The following is a 20382-nucleotide window of genomic DNA, read 5'->3' as shown; positions in this document are numbered from 1 at the left end:
AATTGAGGCTCACCAATGCGAGTTAAGCAAACCGATCGATTAAATGAAGACATTATCGGCACTACCAGAAAGTGGACGTAGTGAAATAGTTCAACATCCAAAAGTGAATGTAGAGGGCGTATCAAACAGTCGCATAATACCCGTATCAGACTACGGATTGGAGATTAAGATTGAATTGAAATTTAACCAATCAGTGCAAAGTTCGCTAAATTTCACCAAACTTGAGTTTAGTAAACTTTGTACTGATTGGCCAAATTCAATTTAATCTCAATCTCCAATACATCTGATACGGGCTTTAGCCTAGTTATACCTTTCGTCATTAGAGTGAAACGAGTATATAATCCAACATTGAAAGGAAAAAGATCGAAGTTTTGATGTACTGGTTCAACTGAGAAGAACAAGTCTACTATTTTGAGGTAAATATTGTGTTTATTTACTAATACAGGGATTTATAATAAGCTATGAACGTCTAAAATTAAAATTCATAACGTATTTCTGATAAATATTTTGATGTTTAATATTTATATATTTTATACGAACGGTTAACATAATTATATGTATACGTATCGGTAAAAAGTACACTTAGGAGAAACAATTTACCTTTCACTTTACCTGTGAAAATTCGAGACGTGTGAGGACACATGGGATTTCTGTTATTGCTTCAAAGTAAAGTATTTTGGAATTTACGCTCGATTTTGTCTATTGTTATATTAATCACCGGTTAACTTCTGTAGGAATTTTATTTTCTATAAATGTATGTTTGTAAACATTTTAATTCGAGAAATATTGTTCTTAATGTTTCTTAATGTTTGTAACATTATAGTGTAGTCATGTATATAATGTATCTTTTTTGGTATTTTTACCATTTTTTTTATCATAATAAAAAAAAAGAATACAATTTTCATAATTTCTTGCAGAAATTGTATAAAAATTGTTCTTGTTGACAGAATACAACAGCAATATGAATTCAACTGTGCTGCCTCCCTCACCAAACTGGTACCTGAGCAATATTCTTGTTTATTCGAAGCGTAAAACTTTAGCATGGGGTGCCAGAAATTGTATTGTTATTGCCAAGCAAAAAAAGAATGATCCAGCTTTGGAGTTTTTTACAATTCAAGATGCTCATGCAGACAGAGTAACTGCGTTAGCATTTTGTCCGCAATTTGAGCCAGATAGTTCAGAGTTAATAATTTCTTGTGGCGATGACGATAAAGCTAAAATCTGGAACATAGATAAATTGGAGTTGGTCACAGCATTTTCTTTCAGTGATGTAAGTAACAAAAGATAGAGACAGTTGATCACCTGTCATATAACGGTCTACAGTCATGAACAGAAAATTCTTAAAAAAAATAGTAGAATTTCTTTGTTATTAATTGTTTCATACATGATTTCTTTGTATCGATACAGGCTAAGCCAATTGTGGGAGTCGATTGGTCAGTCAAAAATAACAATCTTGCGTGTGCAGTGAATTCACAAGGCTATCTACTGTCTTGTAACATACAATATCAGACTGTTAAGAAGATACCTCTGGGCAAGTTAACAGCTACTTGTCTGGCTTGTTGTCCTCATGAGGCTGGTCTTGTGGCAGTAGGTGCAAAATGCGGACTAATTTACATTGTTGATCTTGATAAAAATGGGTCGATATTGTACAGAATGAGAGGACACGATGAAGAAATAGTTAGTTTATCTTGGTGTCCTTTGGATATCAATGTGCTATCTACAGATTGCTCAAGAGATCTTCTCTTAGCTTCAGGCTCTAAAGACAAGTAAGATAAAATATTATATCAATGAGATTTTTATGCACATTATAATGGAAAATAACAAACCAATATCTATAATTATGTTGCTCGGTTATATCGCATTGATCTTTTCTTATATTCAGATCTGTGTTTATTTGGAGAGCCGGTAGAGATGGTAGATGTGAGTCTATGATAAATTTACCAAAACTACCGGCTATCTCTCAGTCGCTTGGGCCTCAGCCGCACAAAAGCAAACTCGGTGCTACAGTCGGAGCTTGGACTACGGTATGTTGGGCAGAGCCAAATGTGCTTTTAACTAGTTCCGTCTGGGGTGAGCTTCTTTCTTGGAATCTCTCTGCGAACAAAGGCGGGAAAATCAAGCAGTATGACTTACTTCATACGTACCATAACAGAGGATTGTTTTGTATAGCCGTTACACCCAAATATAATGAAGTATCCGATAACTGGAGGGAAAATTCTGAGTAAGTTATATATCTTACGTGTGAAATTGTACAAGATAGATATTGTAATTGACTTCTCATGTGACCAAATTTCAGACTTACAATTTGGACATTGGCGCAAGATCGTTGGATCACATGTTGCAGCAAGCGAGAAAACAAACCTGTCGAACTGAAATACAAGATACCTACGCAAGGAGGATATATCTATTGCTTGGCGGCTTGTCCCGTCGATACTTCGCGTATCGCATTTGGCGTTGGAGATATGATGCTTCGTGTGTGGAATCTGTCCGAGCCTCATGCAACAACTTTCGATGTCACTACGTTTTGGCAGAAGATAAAAGGAAAGCTCAGAGTGGTGAGACGTTATTTCTCGAAGCACATTTACACGTGGAAAGAAAAAATGATACAAACAAATATTTTACAGATAGCGTGGCAGCCTGAAAACGAACGTTTATTAACTTTCGGCACTTCCGAAGGTCGCGTTGGTTTGATCGACGTAATAAAGAATGTACCAATATTGTTTAAGCAATACCATAGAAATGTAATTTACAAGCTCGAATGGGGGCCTGTGCCAAACAAAGAAGATTTAGGTGTGTTTTCCTGTTCGGAAGGAGAACTGGTGGTCTACGATGTAAAAAATCCAGACAAAGGTAAGGCGTTAGTGTCTCGTCGTTGTATCGAGTCAAGTGTCATTGACTGTGATGACATGCATTTCAGTACCCATGTCCATAATAAAGGAGGAGTGCACGGAATTTTCGTGGAATCCTGATAATTTGGTGCTAGCGATCGCACTGGAAAATGGGTAAGTTGTACACTTAAGGAACGATTCAATGTGAGTGATTAAATATCGAACTTGTTTGTATATATATATATTTTTTTAGACGGGTTTTATTCTACAATCAATATTTCGAGAAATGCGGCAACATAATTTACCTCCCGAAGAAAACGGTGAATTGTCTGGTGTGGCATCCCGAAAGTACAGCGGTGGACACGTGGAACTCGCCGATGAAAGACCACCTGGCGATCGCCTCCGACTCGCCTACCATATTGATTTACGATGTCTCCGACCTGAGGAAGAGATTGGAAACTCGAGAGGAAATCATCGAACCTGCTACTACTCAGAATGGAAACAATCAACAGCGCAATGCGCATAAGTTAGTAGCGACCTTAAACGGGCACTGTGACAAAGTTGTGTGTTTGGCTTGGAGTCCACATGTCACGGGGCACTTGGTGTCTGGCAGTTACGATTACACCGCACAGGTAGGATGTACTTGCTTGTAGATTGCACGGTATCACATTTAAATAATCAGATATTATGACATCCGATAGCGCTCATTTACTTTATCGAGCTTACGCTAAAATTTACATTCGTAGATTTGCAAGTTCGTGGACTTTGATACAGTTTACCGTCGCTGAGCGGTACAAGTATCAAATATATCTAAATGTCGTATTCGCCGACGGTGATAGTCATTTGATAACGATATTAAATGACCCATTTAGTAGAGATATATGCTATTAATATCCATTTATAGTAATCGTATATCATTAATACTCATTTAGTAATGTATGCCATTAATACTTATTTAGATATTATATCATTTTATTTTATTTCTGAGATCTATGTTTTTTTTTTAAAAATAGGTGTGGAACGTTGAAAAACAGGAGTTGATGGGCACCTACGTGGGACACAGCGGGCCCGTGCTGTGCTGCATGTGGAGTCCCCTTAAACCGCAATTGATCATCACTGGCTCGTCAGACTTCACACTGAGTATATGGGATTATACGTCTCCGGAACAATCGCCGAAAATACCTTCGGAAGATAAGAAGAAAAAGCCTAAATACAAGGCACAAAAGTATAAAATACAGAATGATACCACGGCCAACTCAAAGAATGGATCGGCCACGAATAATTCGACGAGTCCCGCTAATCACTCTCCTGCCTCTACGAATACTGAAATAGTCGAAACAAGTAATTAGGCACTTACAATACTTTAGATACATCAGATAATCAGGCAACTGTATGATCAGATATCGTAATGATCGAGACATTTAATTATAGAATCTCTGCCGGAAGTGCTTAAGGATGTAGGAAAGAGGAAAGAGAAAAAGCTGTCGTACTTTCCGATACATAATAAAACGATGAATATGAAACATGCTATGTTGAATTGCATCAAAAACGACATTCGAAAGAATCAAGAGCAAAATTCCAAGTCGGAAAACGGAGTGAACGACGCGATGTTGTCATTGTTCTCCGGAAAGGAAGACCTTCAAATAATTATCACAAAAGAGAGTAAGTTTTTGTTTTCTTTTCAGCAAATTTTACTTATCTGTGTGTAATATATTGTCACACGTGCGCGAATGTCATTTATTATTTAAATATTTGTCCTTTCGCATAGAATTTGGACACGCCATAAGACAGAAAAATGATACCGTGACCGAAATGGAAATGTGGTGCGACGGTTTGCGACAAGACATAGAATGTGCAATCAAAGAGAAGCGACTGAATGACTTCTTAGTATCTCTCTCAACCAGTCTTTCCGTAAAGTACGCTGTACTTTTTAAGCGGGGTCTACAATAAGAATTTAAGCTCCAAGTTTTAAAAAATTGACTAATCGAATGTGAAGAGAATAAATTAACTGTGATTAGTCGAATTTCTTAAGGCTTAAAATAGCTATTGTGGACACTAATGCGAACGTAAAGAAAAAACGGACCTGTTGCAGGACGTGGAGGGAAACGTGCGAGGCGTATGCGCACCAGTTAATAATGGAGGGCAACGTGGAGAAAGCGGTGTCGTATTTGCTTTGTATACATAAAATCTACGAAGCCGTAAAAGCGTACTTGGACGCGCGCTTATACAAGGAAGCGTATGTACTCGCCAGACTTAAGCTTGCCGATAATGACCCGACTGTAGCGATCGTATTGCAATCTTGGGCACAGTACGCTACCACTACCGGTCAGCTGGAATTAGCAGCACAATGGTGAGATCATTATAATCGCTAATTCATTATTAGTCGTAATTGTTAGAAAATAGCACATGCAAGTATGCGCGCGACTCAATGTTGTATATATTTGGACTTAAGCGGATGTGTAAGTAATTCATGAGATTACATGGTAAATTAATGTTTGTCAAATACATTAGTTACGTAAAATTAGGTGAATTCACGAAAGCGGCCAAGATTCTCAGCCGGCGGAATGATCCAGACTGCTTAGAACTAGCGTCTCAATTAGCGCTTATATGCGGCGACGTCGAATTCAGCTTGTCCTTGGTTGAGGATGCGATGATGCACGCTCTCGTGAAGCTCGATTACTCGAAAGCACGCTCCCTCATCGGGGACATTCAGGACTTTCGGGTATGTTGTGTACATTTCGATTTAAAAGGGGTCGTACAAACCCTGTAAACAACTGAAATATTCTCGTGTGCAGCATCTAAAGATATACATAGACGCTTACGAGGCGATAACGAACATATGCAACGGAGAAACTCTGTGCGATACGATGCGGAAGTGGGTGGAAGGAAAATCGGACTATGGTATGTTGCGAGATCTGAAAGAGAAACACGATGGCTCTCATTACGATGCTTTGCAGCGCAGCAACGCTCTCCTCACACGCACTGTTACGGATAATCAGGCGACGGTAAGAGAACGAAAGTCTTCTTCCGATACAAAGATGATTATTATTAACGTATATTTTCAGATGCAATTGTTGCACGCTAGTTATCAGATCGCTTTGGCAGCCATGTCCGACGCAAAAGAGACTCGGTTGAGGCATATTGCGACGGCATTAGGCAAAGTGTATCAACACAAGACGGAGGGTCTTTTTACTTATATTCTTGTTACGTCAGACATGAGGAAACCAACGGATGAAGATAGCATTTACGCAAAGAGCAATTGTCCCGTATCGACGAGCGTACGCGCTTATCTATGCATCGGCCTCATAAATTGGCTAATAAGCGATTTAGAGCGTCTATCAATCGAGGAAGAGACTCAGTTTGTGAAGTTGGTGCATACGTTGCTGGAAGATGCCTTCGACGAGGAAACGGAAGATTATGTGCGACGCGTTTGCAAAATAAAACAACTGGGAGACCGAGTCGCGGATCTCTCGCGTGAGTTATTTCTTTCCGCAACGTTCTCACCAGTTTTGACGATTACGCACGATACTAACAGTTTCATTATATACTTTCGCTCGTCATTTCAACTCAATTTTGCATTTTGCAGTTAACAGGGTAGACGATACTACCGATACCACGGAAGAGGATGAACTTTACAAGTCGTACAAAAATCTGAAACTTGAGGAGAGAAATTTTGTGGAGGAAAGAGTCAGCGTGCCGAATCCTCAAATCATTCGTAAACGTATTTTGGATTTGTACGAAATGTTGCACGATGATACGCATCGAACGCAAGTTTTGCCAGCTTCTTGCAATATCGAAGCAAACACGGATAGTGAAGTGAAAACAGAAGAAGAAACAACATTGGACGCATATTTTTCATTGTAAACGACGAAGTATCACAAATTATCTTTATTGTCATTTAAGTTTGCGAACAAGTGGCTTTGGTATGAAATACGGTATAAAAGTAGTACATTTCTTTCATACAAGTTTACACGTGTGTAATTGCATTTTTTTTTCTAGAAAATGTTGATCCGTTATAAGTATGCTGTAATAACCGATTCTTAATCGAGTATCAAGTATGGTAAAAAAAAGTATTATATTTTCTGCCCTCTATGATGAATGTAACATGAAAAAGTGTATAAAATGTCACAGAGAGGGATTTTCTTTCTGGACTCATTTCTCTCGGTGCATCTTAATTTATATTCACTCTCCAGAAACACAATTCTCTGTCACTGCCAGCACAGACATAGGGTAACTTGTAGTGCCACGTCATTCCACCCACTAACTTGACTTTTCCGCACAATATCACTTGTTTGGTTTTCAAATTGGAAATCTTCAGTAAATTGTCCGGCCATCCGATACTCGCGACCAAATGTTCGTTCGAGAGTGAGAATTTCACCGCCAAACCTCCTTCCAGGTGAAGCGTTCGTGATTCAAGAGGGCGGCTGAAAAATAGAAGGGGAGAGGACAGATTTCATGAAATGATGTCGGCAATGAGAATTTAAGAAATTGACCAATCGAACTATAGAGGAAAAATCAATGATGATTTTGTTGAATCTTCATTGTAGACCCCGCTTAACTGAGGAAAATCAGTTACCTTGGTCGAGATACATCCCACAGTAATAACTCTCCCGCGGCTATCGATGCAACCTTCAAAGGATTAGGGCCCCAATCTGCTGCGGTCAGGGGAATAACACCGGAATCGAGCGACATGATCGCTTGTTGACTCCTGACGTTGTACATACGTATCAAACCGTTCTTTTCAGCTACCAGCAGCTTGCCGGATTCTTCACCGTGCCAGCATACACTGACACCGGGTGACGTCAAGTAAAACGTAGACACACACTTTTGATCCTCTTTAACGGCCCACAATTTGCAAGTGTGATCGTCGGAAACAGATGCCAGCAAATCACCTTCCGGCTCATAGGATATCGCATTTGTGTAATCCTTGTGTCCCTTTAGAACCTACCGACGAAGATTTGTCCACCTTTAACACCGCGTCTAAAATATCTTTACAAATCTATACAACTCGAAATCTCTCACCTCGTACATATTCATGTCGTTTAAATTGCTGTTGTACAGTCTTATCTTGAAGTCTGCACCAGCCACACAGAAAGTCAGGATCTTGGGAACGACGCTCAAGGAGGTCTCTGGGCTCCAAGCGATCGCGTGAGGTCTGGTATCGTGATGAAACGTTCTAATAGGATTGTACACCATATCCTCCACAGCGTCGTCCTCATCCTGGAGGAATTAATATAAGCGATTGCACATCGTCTCTCTCTCTCTCATAATGTGGAGCTTTATTTCAATCCCCGATTTGATTTAGTCATAATTATCGCTCGATTGCACGGACCCACCTGAAATCGGACGGTACCGACGACGACCTCCTTGGCGAGGGCGATGCAGATCAGATGCTGCGACCATTCGTACGGCGAGAATTCCACACAGTAAATTCGCTCGAAGAAATTCCGTTTGAACGTAGGCGGCGTGGTGATTGCCTCGTCCATTCTTCCTCCTCACGTCAATACGTGCGTGCGTGCGTGCGAGAACGGTATAACCGGCATAACCTGTACAACCTGTGCGAGGTAAGCTCGCGCGCGAGTAATCTTCCCGCCGGTCGATCAATCCATCGGCTGGATACAATCGCGCGATATAAATAAACCGGGAGAAGAGGAACGGTCGCTCTCCTCCGCGGGTGCAAAAAGAAAACACACGCCCGGGTTAGGTTAGCCTCGCGCGGTCGAGATGGCAGCACGAACGGGAGCGTGTGTGTAAGTAATTCGTCCAGCGTGCGCGCTGCATCTCACACCGAAGTGTGCGAGGCGAACGTCTGTCCGACACGCGCGAGCGTCGCTCCCCGCAATTTTATCGGTGGAATTAGGTATGAATTGACGCGTCAAATCGCCATATCGCGATCACGCCGCCGTGGCTTCGACCTGCGTTCTCGCGAGGTGAGTACGTGCGTGATTATATTACTACTGTCAAGGCATGCTCGGCGCGCACACCGCCGCAACAACAAGCTGCTTCGTTCTCGCGCCGCGCGAACAACGTCCTCGTGGCCCGTGAACAATCCTCCCGAGCGGAAGGGCCGCTCTCGTTGCACGAGGAGGCTGCTCGAATATTTACACCGGTTCCTCGTTTCTCGGCGAGGATTAATCGCTGCCTCGAGGTATCTTGCGTCAGCTTCTGCAAAAGACACGTGCTGCAAGTTCAGAGGATTTCACTTACGATTGCTTCGATTGACGAGGAGATAAGTTTACGTGGAAACGACCTATATGCTTAGTTCGTCGCGTTGCTAATCCGACTTATGTGAATGTTCCCGATTGTAAATTATCTTTGAGGAAAAATCTTTGAACTTGGACCACGTCTTTTGCGTGCTAAATGTGTACATATGCTGATGACTGGCGGGATGTAAATGCTTTTTATCATATCTTTATACAATGTATGTATCTTGACATGGGAAAGAAATATGTAAATATCATACATAAATTGTCAATCGACGTATATAAACATTTTTGCATTTCTTATATTCCAGCACAATTAGGTAGAAATGGAGTTCGGAGCAGGCGATGTCGCCCAGATATCGGCGGAGCTCGCAGGTGTGGTCGAAGTGATGATGTCGCCTGACGTACCTCAAGAACAGCGTTTGGAAGTATACAATGCCTGCGAAAGATTCAAAGAATCCTCGCCCCTGTGCGCTCAATGCGGTCTGTATCTGGCGCAAAAGTCTCCCAACAGAAGCTCGGTGGTCCGCCATTTTGGGTTGCAGCTGATGGAGCATTGTGTGAAGTACCGGTGGACGCAGATCTCACAGTCGGAGAAGATCTTCATCAAGGAGAACGCGATGAAACTGCTTCAGGAGGGTACTGAGCCGCTGTTACAGGAGGAAGCGCACATAAAGGACGCCCTGTCGCGTGTAGTAGTGGAGATGATAAAACGGGAGTGGCCTCAGCAGTGGCCGACGCTACTGGCCGAGCTCTGTCAAGCTTGCACGCGCGGAGAAAGCCAGACCGAACTGGTTCTGTTGGTGTTCCTTAGACTAGTGGAGGATGTGGCGCTTCTGCAGACGCTCGAGTCCAACCAGAGGAGGAAAGACATATACCAGGCGTTAACCACAAACATGGCGGAGATCTTTAGCTTCTTTTTGAGACTGATGGAGCAACATTTTTCCGAGTTTCAGAAGAAAAGTGCCTTAGGACAAATGTCCGATGCCGCGGCACACAGTAAAGTCGTGCAGGTAAGCCCCATAAGGGAAGATATTCCTGACCAATCAGATCAATCCCTCATCTGTTCGACAGGTAGTACTGTCCACGCTAACTGGATTCGTCGAGTGGGTCTCCATAAATCACGTGATGGCCGAAGACGGCAGGCTGTTGCAGATACTGTGCCTGCTGCTGGGCAATCCCATATTTCAGTGTTCCGCCGCCGAGTGTCTGCTGCAAATCGTGAACCGTAAGGGCAAAGCCGAGGATCGGAAGCAACTGATGATCCTCTTCTCGGAGGAAGCTCTTAGGTGTATTTACACGGCAGCTACCAGTCCACCGCCTCTCACCGGACCTACAACGAACGAGAATCATTATCTGTTCCTGAAGAAACTCACACAGGTACTGACCGGCATGGCGACGCAACTGTGCACCTTATGGGGGAAGGACGACGCCTCTAGCATACGGCCGACGCACTTCAATATCTTCCTGGACACCGTTCTCACCTTCACCATGTACTCGAGCCTCACGCTCACGCATTTAGCGAACGCGATCTGGGTGATGCTGTTCAAACACGAGCAGATTAAGACTGACTCGCTGCTGCTGACGTACGTGCCGAAGTACGTGGAGAACACCGCGCCCAAGCTGATCAAAGTGGCGTATCCGCACAGCAGACAGAGCAACGGGATGACCGCTTGCTGCCTCGCCGATTACGACTCGGAGGAGGAGTTCAACGTCTTCCTCTACCGCTTCAGGACCGATCTGCTCGAGGGCTTCAGGCACGCGACCATGGTGGCGCCGTTGGTCACCTTCACGTACGTGCAACAGTGGTTAACCGCGAAGATAACCAAGGGTATGGGGAACCTGCGGTACAAGAGCGACCAGAACGATCGCGAGTACCTCGAGTGGGAAGCCCTCGCCCAAGCCTTGGACTCGGTCGTCTCGAGGATCTTGCTGATCAACGAGAGGCCGAGCGTGCAGACCGGCCTGCAGCTGTTGGAGCTCTGTCTCGGCTACTCGCCGCAGGACCCCTGCCTCCTGTCCGCCCTCTTGTCTTGCATAAGCGCCCTCTTCGTCTTCCTGTCGATGTCGACCGGCTCGATGGCCATGCCGGGTATCGCCGTACTGCCGCGCGTCCTCGAGAAGATCTTCGCCGCTCTCGTGTTCGAGGCGCCCGGCGAGAGCAAGGGCAATCGCTCGAAGGCGGCCAAGAGCGTCCGGCGTCACGCGGCCAGTCTCATGGTGAAGATCAGCCTGAAGTATCCGTTGCTGCTGCTGCCGGTCTTCGAGCAGATACGCACGATGGTGCGCGGCCTCGCCAGGGAGCCCAGCCCGTTGTCCAAGATGGAGAGCATCATGCTTTACGAGGCGCTGCTGCTGATCTCGAATCACTTCTGCGACTACGAGAGGCAGACTCGCTTCGTGGCGGAGGTTATCGGCGAGGGCTCCGGCAAATTCGTCGCACTCGGCGCCGAGTGGTTCAAGGGCCCGTTGGAGCTGATGCGATTCGTCGGCCTGGACCGACCGCCTGTCGAGAGCATGCTGGAGGACCCGGCTGGCCGCAATCGCACCGACCTCATGATCTGCGTCTGCACCGTGCTGAGCGTCGTCAAGAGGTGTTCCATTCCGGAGGACCCCGACCGCGCCGCCAGGGGCGGCTTCGTCGCCGCGCTCAGCGAGAGCGGCAATCCGGTCTACAGAAATCCGGTCGCGCCCCACGTGATCCCGGTGCTGCCGACGCTCTTCGCGCTGCTCCGCACGATGAACGCTCTCTTCGGCCCCGCCGCTTTGGCCGCTTTGTCCGAGGTAATATTCACTCTGCCGATATTTGTTTCGGAAAGAATCGCTTTTTCCCGGAATTTTTCCGCCATCTATCGGATGAGGATGGATTGCATTGACATTTTTCCACAGATCAGAGCCACTGAGTTCCATCCAAAGTCTCAATTCGTAGTCTGATACGGAAAAACATTTTTGCACCCTTGGAACGGAATCCGGTGAAGTGGAAAAGCGATTTTTCCGAAACTTTAATTGTACTATTATTACTTGATGTATTAATAGTCACTTCAAACGCATTTTATTCGCTAAATCTAGTCGATTGCCTCTATTCCAGGGCTACAAGAATGCCTATGGACTCCTGGAGTCGGAGAAGGCGCATCTATTGGGTCTGAACGTGGCTAACGACAACACTAGTGAAACGGATCAATCCTCGAACACTCCCTTGGTCCGAATGCAATCATTCCTCAGCACGATTCACGATCAGTGCTATCACATGTTAGGTAGCGGCTGTCACATGATCGGCCGAGACTTTTATCAATTACCTGGACTCGCACCGGCATTGTTGAACTCGGTCTTCTCGAATATGGAGGTAATCTCAGAATCAGCAATTTCCTGTCGAAACTGGGTGCAGTGAATTTTATTCTCTGAGCGCTGAGCGCGTGATAATTCAGTTTCTCCTTCGTATTTCAGGCTATTCCGGACTACAGACTACGGCCGATCATACGCGTGTTCATGAAGCCGTTCATATACTCTTGCCCGCCGGCTTTCTACGAGAGCGTACTAGTACCTGTACTGGCCCACGTATCCACACACAGTAAGTGAGACGTTTCCTCCTTTATTTCTCCGCGTCGTTAGAGAAAAATCTTTAGAATAGAAATTTTAATGGTGAGTTGAGAGCTACTGAGTGAACAGAAATTTAAGAAAAGAAAATTTTTTGCAAATTTTTTTCATTTCTCTTTATATCACTTTGTAGTGTATAGTTTTGAAGACTCGAGAAAACCAGATTTTTCCCCATTTTTCCACGGTTTTCTCGGTTTTTTATCTTTACGAAAAAAAAAAGATTTTAACTGAATACTCGTGAATTTTTCTAAACGAATTTCTCTATCCTTGTGAAAGAAACCGAGAACAGATCCGCGGAAGAAATGAAAATAAAAAAGGAAACAGTTTTCTCGAGCCTTCCAAAACTATACTTTGCCCTTAACTTACTGTTAAATTTTCATTGTAAACATTTTTCTTTATCTCTCGCGATTCTACAATTACACGCAAAAAAGTGTATTTTAGCTTTGAGATCGCACCTTGAAAAGGCACGAACAGTTCATTGTGTTTTCGTGTGATTCAGTCCGTCACAGTTATACCCGTTTTTTCTTGCAGTGTGCCAAAGATTAAGCGCAAAATGGCAATACATCGCGCACCTCTACGAGTCCGGCGGCCTCGACGAGGAGAACACCGACACGCAGGAGGTGATCGACGACATGCTCAATCGGAATCTGACCAGGGACTTCGTGGACGTGCTAAAGGTGGCTCTGGTCGGTGGTGCTGCGAGTGACGCCGCCCCTCCGGACACTATGGAGCAGGACAGTGGGGGAATGGCGGTGGACCCTCCGCTTTCGCGGGGCAACAGTATCGTCGCCGAGGTCGTCAGCGAACTGGGAGCCTTCGTCTTGCGCCACCCGTCCACGTGCCACAGCGTTGTCCTATGCGTACTGGGGTAATTATACGTGCGTTCGTCGTCGTCGTGACGAACAGAGCATCACGCGCTGATTATATACTTGCAGTGCGCTCGCGTGGAATGACTCGAACGCGAGTCTCAAGGCCACAATGTTGACCGGCCCCGTCGTTCGTGCACTGGCGGCCGACGGTAGTCTCACTCCCTCTATGGCGTCGCACATCATGGTGGCGGTTCTCCAGGGTCTGCAGCTGCACGGCCAACACGAAGCCAATCAGGGCTCGCTCGTCACACTGGGCGCCCAAGTGTACGAGTGCCTCCGGCCCAAGTTCCCGAACATCATCGAGGTGATGCAGCAGATCCCGGGTGTCAATCCCGCCGATCTGCAACGTTTCGACGAGAAGATGTCGGTGGTCAGTACGAAGGGCAACAAGGTCGAGAAGGGCAAGAAGGATCTCTTTAAGAAAATTACAAATCAGGTAATTCGCAGTGTGTAATATAATATAATGTAGTTTGAAATTATTATTGTATCGTGTGTGTGTGTGTGCTTTCTCTCCCTTTTATTGACCCCCCCCCCCNCCCCCCCCCGAGTTTAACTCCCGAATAATAACTGGTATCTCTTAATATGTAATCTTTCGCAGCTTATCGGCCGAAGCGTAGGTCAGTTGTTCCGCAAAGAAGTCAAAATAGACAATTTACCGCGAATCGAATTGCTCGGGTTCGGCAAGTCTCCGCCAGTACGCGTGGATGAGATCTCGGAGAACGCAGCTGATACGGGGATAACAGCTCTATTCGCTGGGTCTACGTAGCAGAACGTCTTAGAGAATTACATTTTGCGTAGCTGGTCTATTTCAATAAATAATTATAAATTATTATAAAGAAGAGTCTCTTCTCTCTCTTTCTCTCTCTCTCTCCCTCTCTCTCTCTCTCTCTCTCTCTCTCAGGAGCGGCAATGTGCAGAGTAATACAGAGAGAAAGAGAGAGAGAGAGGGACGACGTTTGATCCGACACCACTGAAACAACACGTTTCTTTTTTACGAGAAATCCTACGTGTTTTCAGCGTGTGAGAATTACGGAAGTAACAAATTATATTTAAAACGCTCGAAGTATCGCCTTGTATTACACTCTTACACTCCTGAAAAATATTGATTGATACAATAAGACAAAAAATATATCAGTTTGTAGAGTCTCGATCGCGTGGTGGGATATCGAGGCGATGCTTCGGAGATCCTAGGACATGTCGCGTCCTCACTCTATCACTCTAGGTGCTTCAAGTGACGCATAAATCACAAACAACACCCGTCGCCGTCTCGTCACGGCGAGAAGAAATCCGCAACGAAACATAAGAGAGAGCATCTGTAACAAAACAGAAAAAAATTGTTGAAAATTTTTCTGCACTTTCTTCACTCTGAAATTGACGATAAATTTCAAACTGATGAAGATGCAGCATGACGTAATTTTGAATACGAAAGAAGATGTAGATAATTTGTTTCTATTTATTTTTTAATTAACCTTTTGTACACATCACATTATTACGAGAAACGAAAGATCGCACGAAAGGAGGCAGGGAATGTTGTTCAGTTTTGTTGACGAATTTCGGAGTGTAACCTACAATCTCTCATTGAATCTTCATATAGCTTCATGTAGCGGATGTTCTTTAGCGCGTTATTGTCCTTTCACCATCATTCAATATCTTAATCTTCCGCTTTGAAAGCGGCTCCCGAGATATTCATATACGTCGCGCAACATTTTCACGATGAACTGTACGGGATGTGAATCTTATTGAGATTGTGAGAGACATGTACAACGGGATTTTAGCGAACTATTGTGATAAGGACACGCAGCGACTGAAATTTGAACACGGTCGCGCCGTTGCTCTGTACAAACGAAATAAAAGGGTGGGCGACGCGCGTCTCGAGCTGTGACTAATATGTGCAAACGCAAAACACTATAACGTATATTCTTTATTTCTTCTTTTCTCTGTTTTTACTCCCCGCTATCTTATTGTCACCGCAATTAGTAAATTCGAGATCCATAGTTCAACGGCACTTTAGAGATATGTTTTGTTTCAGCTACCGTCCCTCCTCCCCCACCCCTGTCTTCTCTTTGTTTTTTCACTATTGTTGAAAATCAGTACGTGCGCTTTAAATAAAGAAAGAAAAGAAAGTAGAAAGTTCGGAAAGTGCGGCTAAGCAGAGCAAATTTATTGTATCTATAATCGCTAAGAACTTCGAGGTTATAGTTTATTACACACATCGGTGTCATATATTTATATAAGTATATACATATTGTACATTAAAATCTTATAGTGATTGATCTTATATGCCAGAGTAGAAGAGAATGAATTGTATAATCACTCGTCTCTATACATACATACATTATACACATACACACGCATATTATATATATACTTGTTTCTCGAATGTTCATATTATACGATTCGTTGATTTTTTCCAAGGCATAAGTAGATCGACACCAAATCACGCGCAACAACGTCGATCAACGTCTTCCTTACAGCCGAGTTTTCTCGCAAAGTAACTGAAAAACCGCGATACAACTTACGACGAATCAATTAAATTTACACGATGTATTTACACATATATACGAATCGAAACGGCAGTTTTAATCAAGAGGATATATAATCTACGCGAGAGCGCGCGTGCACACACACACACACACACAAAAGAACGCGAATAACGCGACACGTGCGAGCGGCACGTAATGATTCATGTAATGCGTTAAGAAGTAGGCAACCGATTAGACGGAATTCAAAATCCGAACCGCGTTATACCGCGAAGCAAAAAATATCGCTCTCTCCAAAAAAGAAATCACACATGTATATTTAGAATATAGAATATAAAATATGTTTTTTAAAGCGAGAGACGAGAAGAAAGTAACCACACGGGTTTGCCGGGATTTTATCGTTGCAATATCACATATCAAAAACATTTTTTAGTCGGCTTTCCCGTGAGCTTTCTTATTTTTATCTCCTTGTATCGCGTTTGTCTTCTTGTCTAGATCGTTATACTCCGTGCGCGTAAAACGAATTCTTTTAAATGATTGTTATTACATATTTTATCCTTGTTATATCAAGCATTCCTCGTTTTCACCCTCGTTTCCTCTCTCTCTCTCTCTCTCTCTCTATTCTGTACGGGAAATTCTATGTTTTTTAGGTTGAATTTAAATTCGCAGATGTTTGCATTGTACACTACTTTCTCGAGCATTCCACTGCGCTTAGCAATCCACCATGTGCGGTTCATAGTGTGTGTGAGAAAAGTAGTTATCAGCTTATATATATACGATTAACAAAGCAGGGAAAACGATTCCATTGTTTATATAAGACGCCCTCTCGCAAAAGCATTTAACTTTTCAATGGAACGTAGACGACGATGAGACGACACGTTTGCACATTTGTTGCTGCATCCGTTCGTAGGAGGAACAAGCTTGCTCATTTGTACAACGGAAATCCGATAATACGAGTGTACAGTCTGACGATTCAAAGTGTAGCGCTCGCGTGCTTGAAGAACGGACCAAACAGGGAGGTCATCTACCAATTCGCAAACTTCGCAACAGTTATTGACGAATTAATTATAAAACATGGAATAAGCGCACAGGAAGCGATAATGTTCTCGCCATCAGCTGATACTCACTGTTGCTGTAGGAGACCCTAAAGAGTAATACATCTTTCTCACAAGTCGGAAGCCATTTTTCCTCCAGACATCCCGTCCTTATCGTTTCCCACGCGTGCATTCGTTCATATTATTTGATTTATTTCTGAATAATTATTGTGACATTTGTAAAACGGTATATAATTTCCCTGTTCGGCCCTGTTGTTGATCCGTTTTATCTGCACATGAGCATCACATGAGCCCTGAGTTGAGCCGGATACCCTGTATATCGAAGTCAAAATCGCCACAACTTTCGTGTCATATACAAAGGTCCGTATTCTAATCGGGCGAATTGACGCCAGAACATGCAGAATCAATGCGTTTTACACTTATCTTTTACTTCGCACTACTCTCTTCCATTGTTTCTCGAGAAACATCACAAATGCCATTGTACGAGTAAACGGTACATTTAATATCATCGGCGAAGTCTACGTATGGCACAAAAATCAATTAGGATACTTAGTCGAAGCCATTCCGGTATTACGAAAACTGCCCTTAATGACTCTCGCGTCTCTGTTGACCTGAGAATCAATCGACAAGAGGTATCAATGGCCAAGAGTCGCCCAGGTTGACGAATAATTACTTTTTCGCGGGAAGATAACATCGACGAAATCTGGATAGTCTGGGATGAGTGGGGGCTTCAAATATTAATTATCGGGATGTAAGGTCGATTTGATGTTAGAAAGAGGCGACAAATGACGACCTCGCATACGTTGAAGACCGAGAAAAATACGTGCAATATTTCGACGTCACCCTGATAGTCATAATTTAGCACATCGTTTGTATCGTGCGTGAAGATGCGTCCTCATATGACAAGAATTTTGCCAGTATATAAAAGAAGTCATTTGATGCTGTGGAAATTGCGGCAATATTACGATGACATTCCGATACTGTGAATATTGCCGCTTATTTTGCCCGAAAGGAAACATAATCTAAAATTGTAATAATAAGAAGCCGATACTTTTATTTGAAATCATGACGTAATAAATGAATATTTCTAAAACAAGCATATTTTAAACATGTTGCACTATTACATCACCAAGTATATAGGAAAAAATAGTCTTAAATAGAAAATAGATATTCTCATATATATAAGCAAGAATATTATAATTTTCTTAAAAGACTTTTAGTCTTGAATTGAATTCAAATAATTCTTGATTTAAGATTCATTTTTTTTCTGTGTATATATTAAAGTTTGCATATTATAGGTTTATTTTCTGCTCCTGAACTGGAACTGCACTGGAACTTCGTTCCTTTTCCTTTTGAACATTAAGTTATATACTTGTCTCACTTTAAAAGGTGCAACCTAATTCAAGAATGGAAAACAGACTTAAAGTTCAGTATTTCTGTCTATCTAGGTATCATCCTTCCGCGACAGAAGCAATTATTCGCAACCGTCAACCTGTGCGACTCTTATTAGCCAATCGTAATTCTCACAGACATTAAATACATCTGAGAACCACGATACGCAATATTCTCGCTCTTGACTTGAGAAATTGTGCAAATCATCGAAATTGCAACATCTTTCTATGGTGACACAATTCCTTTCATTTATTATTGATATCGTTCAACACGTTTGATAACGTTGATCACGTTGTATGTATTTATACGTTTAATTGACAGTTAGACGAAAACGAAAATGCCACGTACTACCCGGATGGCTTTTTTCTCTTTTTTTATATATTGATTGTTAATATATGTATTTATCGACAAAGTACTCATTACATTTTGATGTAATGTTAATGTTCCAACGACCATTGATTATGTCAGCGGGCGAGACGCGCGACGAATTCGCTCGCNCCCCCCGAGTTATTCGGTCTCGCCCGTGCGTTTTTGTACATCAGCTCGAGAACTGATCAGCTACGATGTTGTATATATGATATTGTAATAAAGAAATTGAATTGACAATAATGACATGTACCATCAATATAGCCTAGCGTCTCTCTCGTTGTCCGTAAGATTTGTGTGTATACGTTCGATATATAAATATACAGTTTGCAATATATTTATTTGATATATCTCGTAACACGTGTACGTATCCCTCTCTATGTATATAATCGGCGAATATACAATCTGTAATATATGATATTACACACAGATGATCTGTGTTTATACGTTTGCGAGAGAGTTTTCTTGGGTGAGCGAGCTGTCGCCTCCTCGTTAACGCAAGAAAACTCATAATTGACCGTGATCTTCGTAGAAATGTCTTGTGCGACATAATATCGTCTCACGTAACGCGCGACAAGTGTCGCAAAATAATACATTTGACAAATTTCCGTGTAGCACCGCGCTATATCCCCCCTCTTTCTTTCTCTAAAAACGTTTCGTTTTCACAACAGAGTCATAAATATATTACAGTGTATATGATACCTACAGAGATCGATGCGTTCGTCCGATCGCTCGTCTCTCTCTCTCTCTCTCTCTCTCTCTTTCTCTACGTACGCGACGTTATTCACTTTCACGCCTAACGGTATTATTTCGTTGAATTAACGCTATATATATATATATATATATATATTAAAATTACAACCACAGATCAGAGCTTGTCCATCGCGCGGGTGCGTCACAACGCGAGACGTACGATGCCGCGCGCGCGCGTGTGTGTGTGTGTGTGTGTGATATTCAGATCGAATTTGTATTGCACACCGTTACACCGCGTATACAACCGCAAAGCATACAGCTCCCTCGTGTGTGTGTGTGTGTGTGTGTAGTCTTTCGAATAAACCCTCGAAATCACTGTAATATGTACAACACATATAAATACTATCGCCATACAGCGTATGAATCCCGTCGAACGCGCGCAGTTATCGCTGCTTAAATTATAGAGTTAAAAGGAAAAAAAAAAGAAAAGAAAAAAGAGAGAAAATGCAATAAGAGTACTCTTTGGAATCCGACATAGCAGGTTTGCCCGGATAACGGAGACGTTTAATTAATCGGCGACGACGGCGAACTTATTAGCGGCACTTTGCGGACGTTAATCAACGGCAATTCGTCGATATTCGAGCGATATCCGCGACGACCCTGCTCGTCACGAGAGCTGCGCTTGGAATGTGTCGTCTACGCAATTGCTTTCCACGCAATTGTTGCCCACCCACGTGCATCGTTCCTCTGCAACGGCAATTCAATCTCAAGCACGATCTGCATTTCTATGCGCACGTTCGTGGCCTGAATCGTTAAGCTTATTGTTCTTTGGTAAAATTATCTCTCTTGTCGCGTTCGCAAGTTCACTTCGAAACGCACGTTGTACAATTTCATATTTACAT

The 20382-nt window shown here is 43.1% G+C and overlaps 3 protein-coding genes across 6 annotated transcripts; 2 read left to right on the top strand and 1 right to left on the bottom strand.

Annotated features, from left to right (window-relative positions):
- The first annotated feature begins 317 nt into the window (after window positions 1-317).
- On the top strand, window positions 318-6714 carry LOC106747276 (gem-associated protein 5). Of its 2 annotated transcripts, none has more exons than XM_014624648.1 (16): window positions 318-416; window positions 948-1270; window positions 1408-1766; window positions 1883-2221; window positions 2297-2555; window positions 2625-2850; window positions 2918-3002; window positions 3082-3460; window positions 3842-4169; window positions 4260-4490; window positions 4597-4744; window positions 4921-5178; window positions 5340-5550; window positions 5624-5833; window positions 5894-6302; window positions 6415-6714. In XM_014624648.1, exons 2-16 carry the CDS (start codon window positions 962-964, stop codon window positions 6690-6692), a joined length of 4029 nt encoding a protein of 1342 aa, XP_014480134.1. In that variant the 5' UTR covers window positions 318-416; window positions 948-961; the 3' UTR covers window positions 6693-6714. The 2 variants fall into 2 exon arrangements, with proteins under 2 accessions (XP_014480134.1, XP_014480133.1); XM_014624647.1 differs by lacking the exon at window positions 318-416 and adding an exon at window positions 534-666.
- A 6-nt stretch (window positions 6715-6720) lies between these two features.
- Window positions 6721-8547, bottom strand: LOC106747279 (nucleoporin Nup37). Its single transcript, XM_014624655.1, has 4 exons — window positions 8165-8547; window positions 7851-8048; window positions 7405-7772; window positions 6721-7252 (listed from the first exon to the last, which is right to left on the bottom strand). Exons 1-4 carry the CDS (start codon window positions 8312-8314, stop codon window positions 7000-7002), a joined length of 969 nt encoding a protein of 322 aa, XP_014480141.1. The 5' UTR covers window positions 8315-8547; the 3' UTR covers window positions 6721-6999.
- A 40-nt stretch (window positions 8548-8587) lies between these two features.
- On the top strand, window positions 8588-16386 carry LOC106747277 (exportin-5). Of its 3 annotated transcripts, none has more exons than XM_014624651.1 (8): window positions 8588-8758; window positions 9343-10044; window positions 10106-11815; window positions 12120-12374; window positions 12476-12599; window positions 13157-13493; window positions 13561-13930; window positions 14093-14260. In XM_014624651.1, exons 2-8 carry the CDS (start codon window positions 9358-9360, stop codon window positions 14258-14260), a joined length of 3651 nt encoding a protein of 1216 aa, XP_014480137.1. In that variant the 5' UTR covers window positions 8588-8758; window positions 9343-9357. The 3 variants fall into 3 exon arrangements, with proteins under 3 accessions (XP_014480137.1, XP_014480136.1, XP_014480138.1); XM_014624650.1 differs by having other exon boundaries at window positions 8588-8976; XM_014624652.1 differs by lacking the exon at window positions 8588-8758 and having other exon boundaries at window positions 9358-10044; window positions 14093-16386.
- The last annotated feature ends 3996 nt before the right edge of the window (window positions 16387-20382 follow it).

This window comes from Dinoponera quadriceps, unplaced genomic scaffold (assembly GCF_001313825.1).
Source record: "Dinoponera quadriceps isolate SergipeBrazil2010 unplaced genomic scaffold, ASM131382v1 scaffold2346, whole genome shotgun sequence".
In the NCBI taxonomy this organism is placed as follows: Eukaryota; Metazoa; Arthropoda; class Insecta; order Hymenoptera; family Formicidae; genus Dinoponera; species Dinoponera quadriceps.
Note: the sequence above shows the minus strand (reverse complement) of the source record. Positions and strands in the feature narration are given on the sequence as shown.

What these genes read in the sequence shown, in the direction of transcription:
- LOC106747277 (XM_014624652.1), top strand. Translation starts at nt 9,358, where the DNA reads ATGGAGTTCGGAGCAGGCGATGTCGCCCAGATATCGGCGGAGCTCGCA. An exon ending in GGCCCACGTATCCACACACA is followed by an intron (nt 12,600 to 13,156) that starts GTAAGTGAGACG and finishes TTTTTCTTGCAG; the next exon opens with TGTGCCAAAGATTAAGCGCA. An exon ending in GTTGTCCTATGCGTACTGGG is followed by an intron (nt 13,494 to 13,560) that starts GTAATTATACGT and finishes ATATACTTGCAG; the next exon opens with TGCGCTCGCGTGGAATGACT.
- LOC106747279 (XM_014624655.1), bottom strand. Translation starts at nt 8,314, where the DNA reads ATGGACGAGGCAATCACCACGCCGCCTACGTTCAAACGGAATTTCTTC. An exon ending in TCGGTACCGTCCGATTTCAG is followed by an intron (nt 8,049 to 8,164) that starts GTGGGTCCGTGC and finishes TAATTCCTCCAG; the next exon opens with GATGAGGACGACGCTGTGGA. An exon ending in ACGACATGAATATGTACGAG is followed by an intron (nt 7,773 to 7,850) that starts GTGAGAGATTTC and finishes CTTCGTCGGTAG; the next exon opens with GTTCTAAAGGGACACAAGGA.
- LOC106747276 (XM_014624647.1), top strand. Translation starts at nt 642, where the DNA reads ATGGGATTTCTGTTATTGCTTCAAA. An exon ending in GCTTCAGGCTCTAAAGACAA is followed by an intron (nt 1,767 to 1,882) that starts GTAAGATAAAAT and finishes TCTTATATTCAG; the next exon opens with ATCTGTGTTTATTTGGAGAG. An exon ending in TGTAAAAAATCCAGACAAAG is followed by an intron (nt 2,851 to 2,917) that starts GTAAGGCGTTAG and finishes CATGCATTTCAG; the next exon opens with TACCCATGTCCATAATAAAG.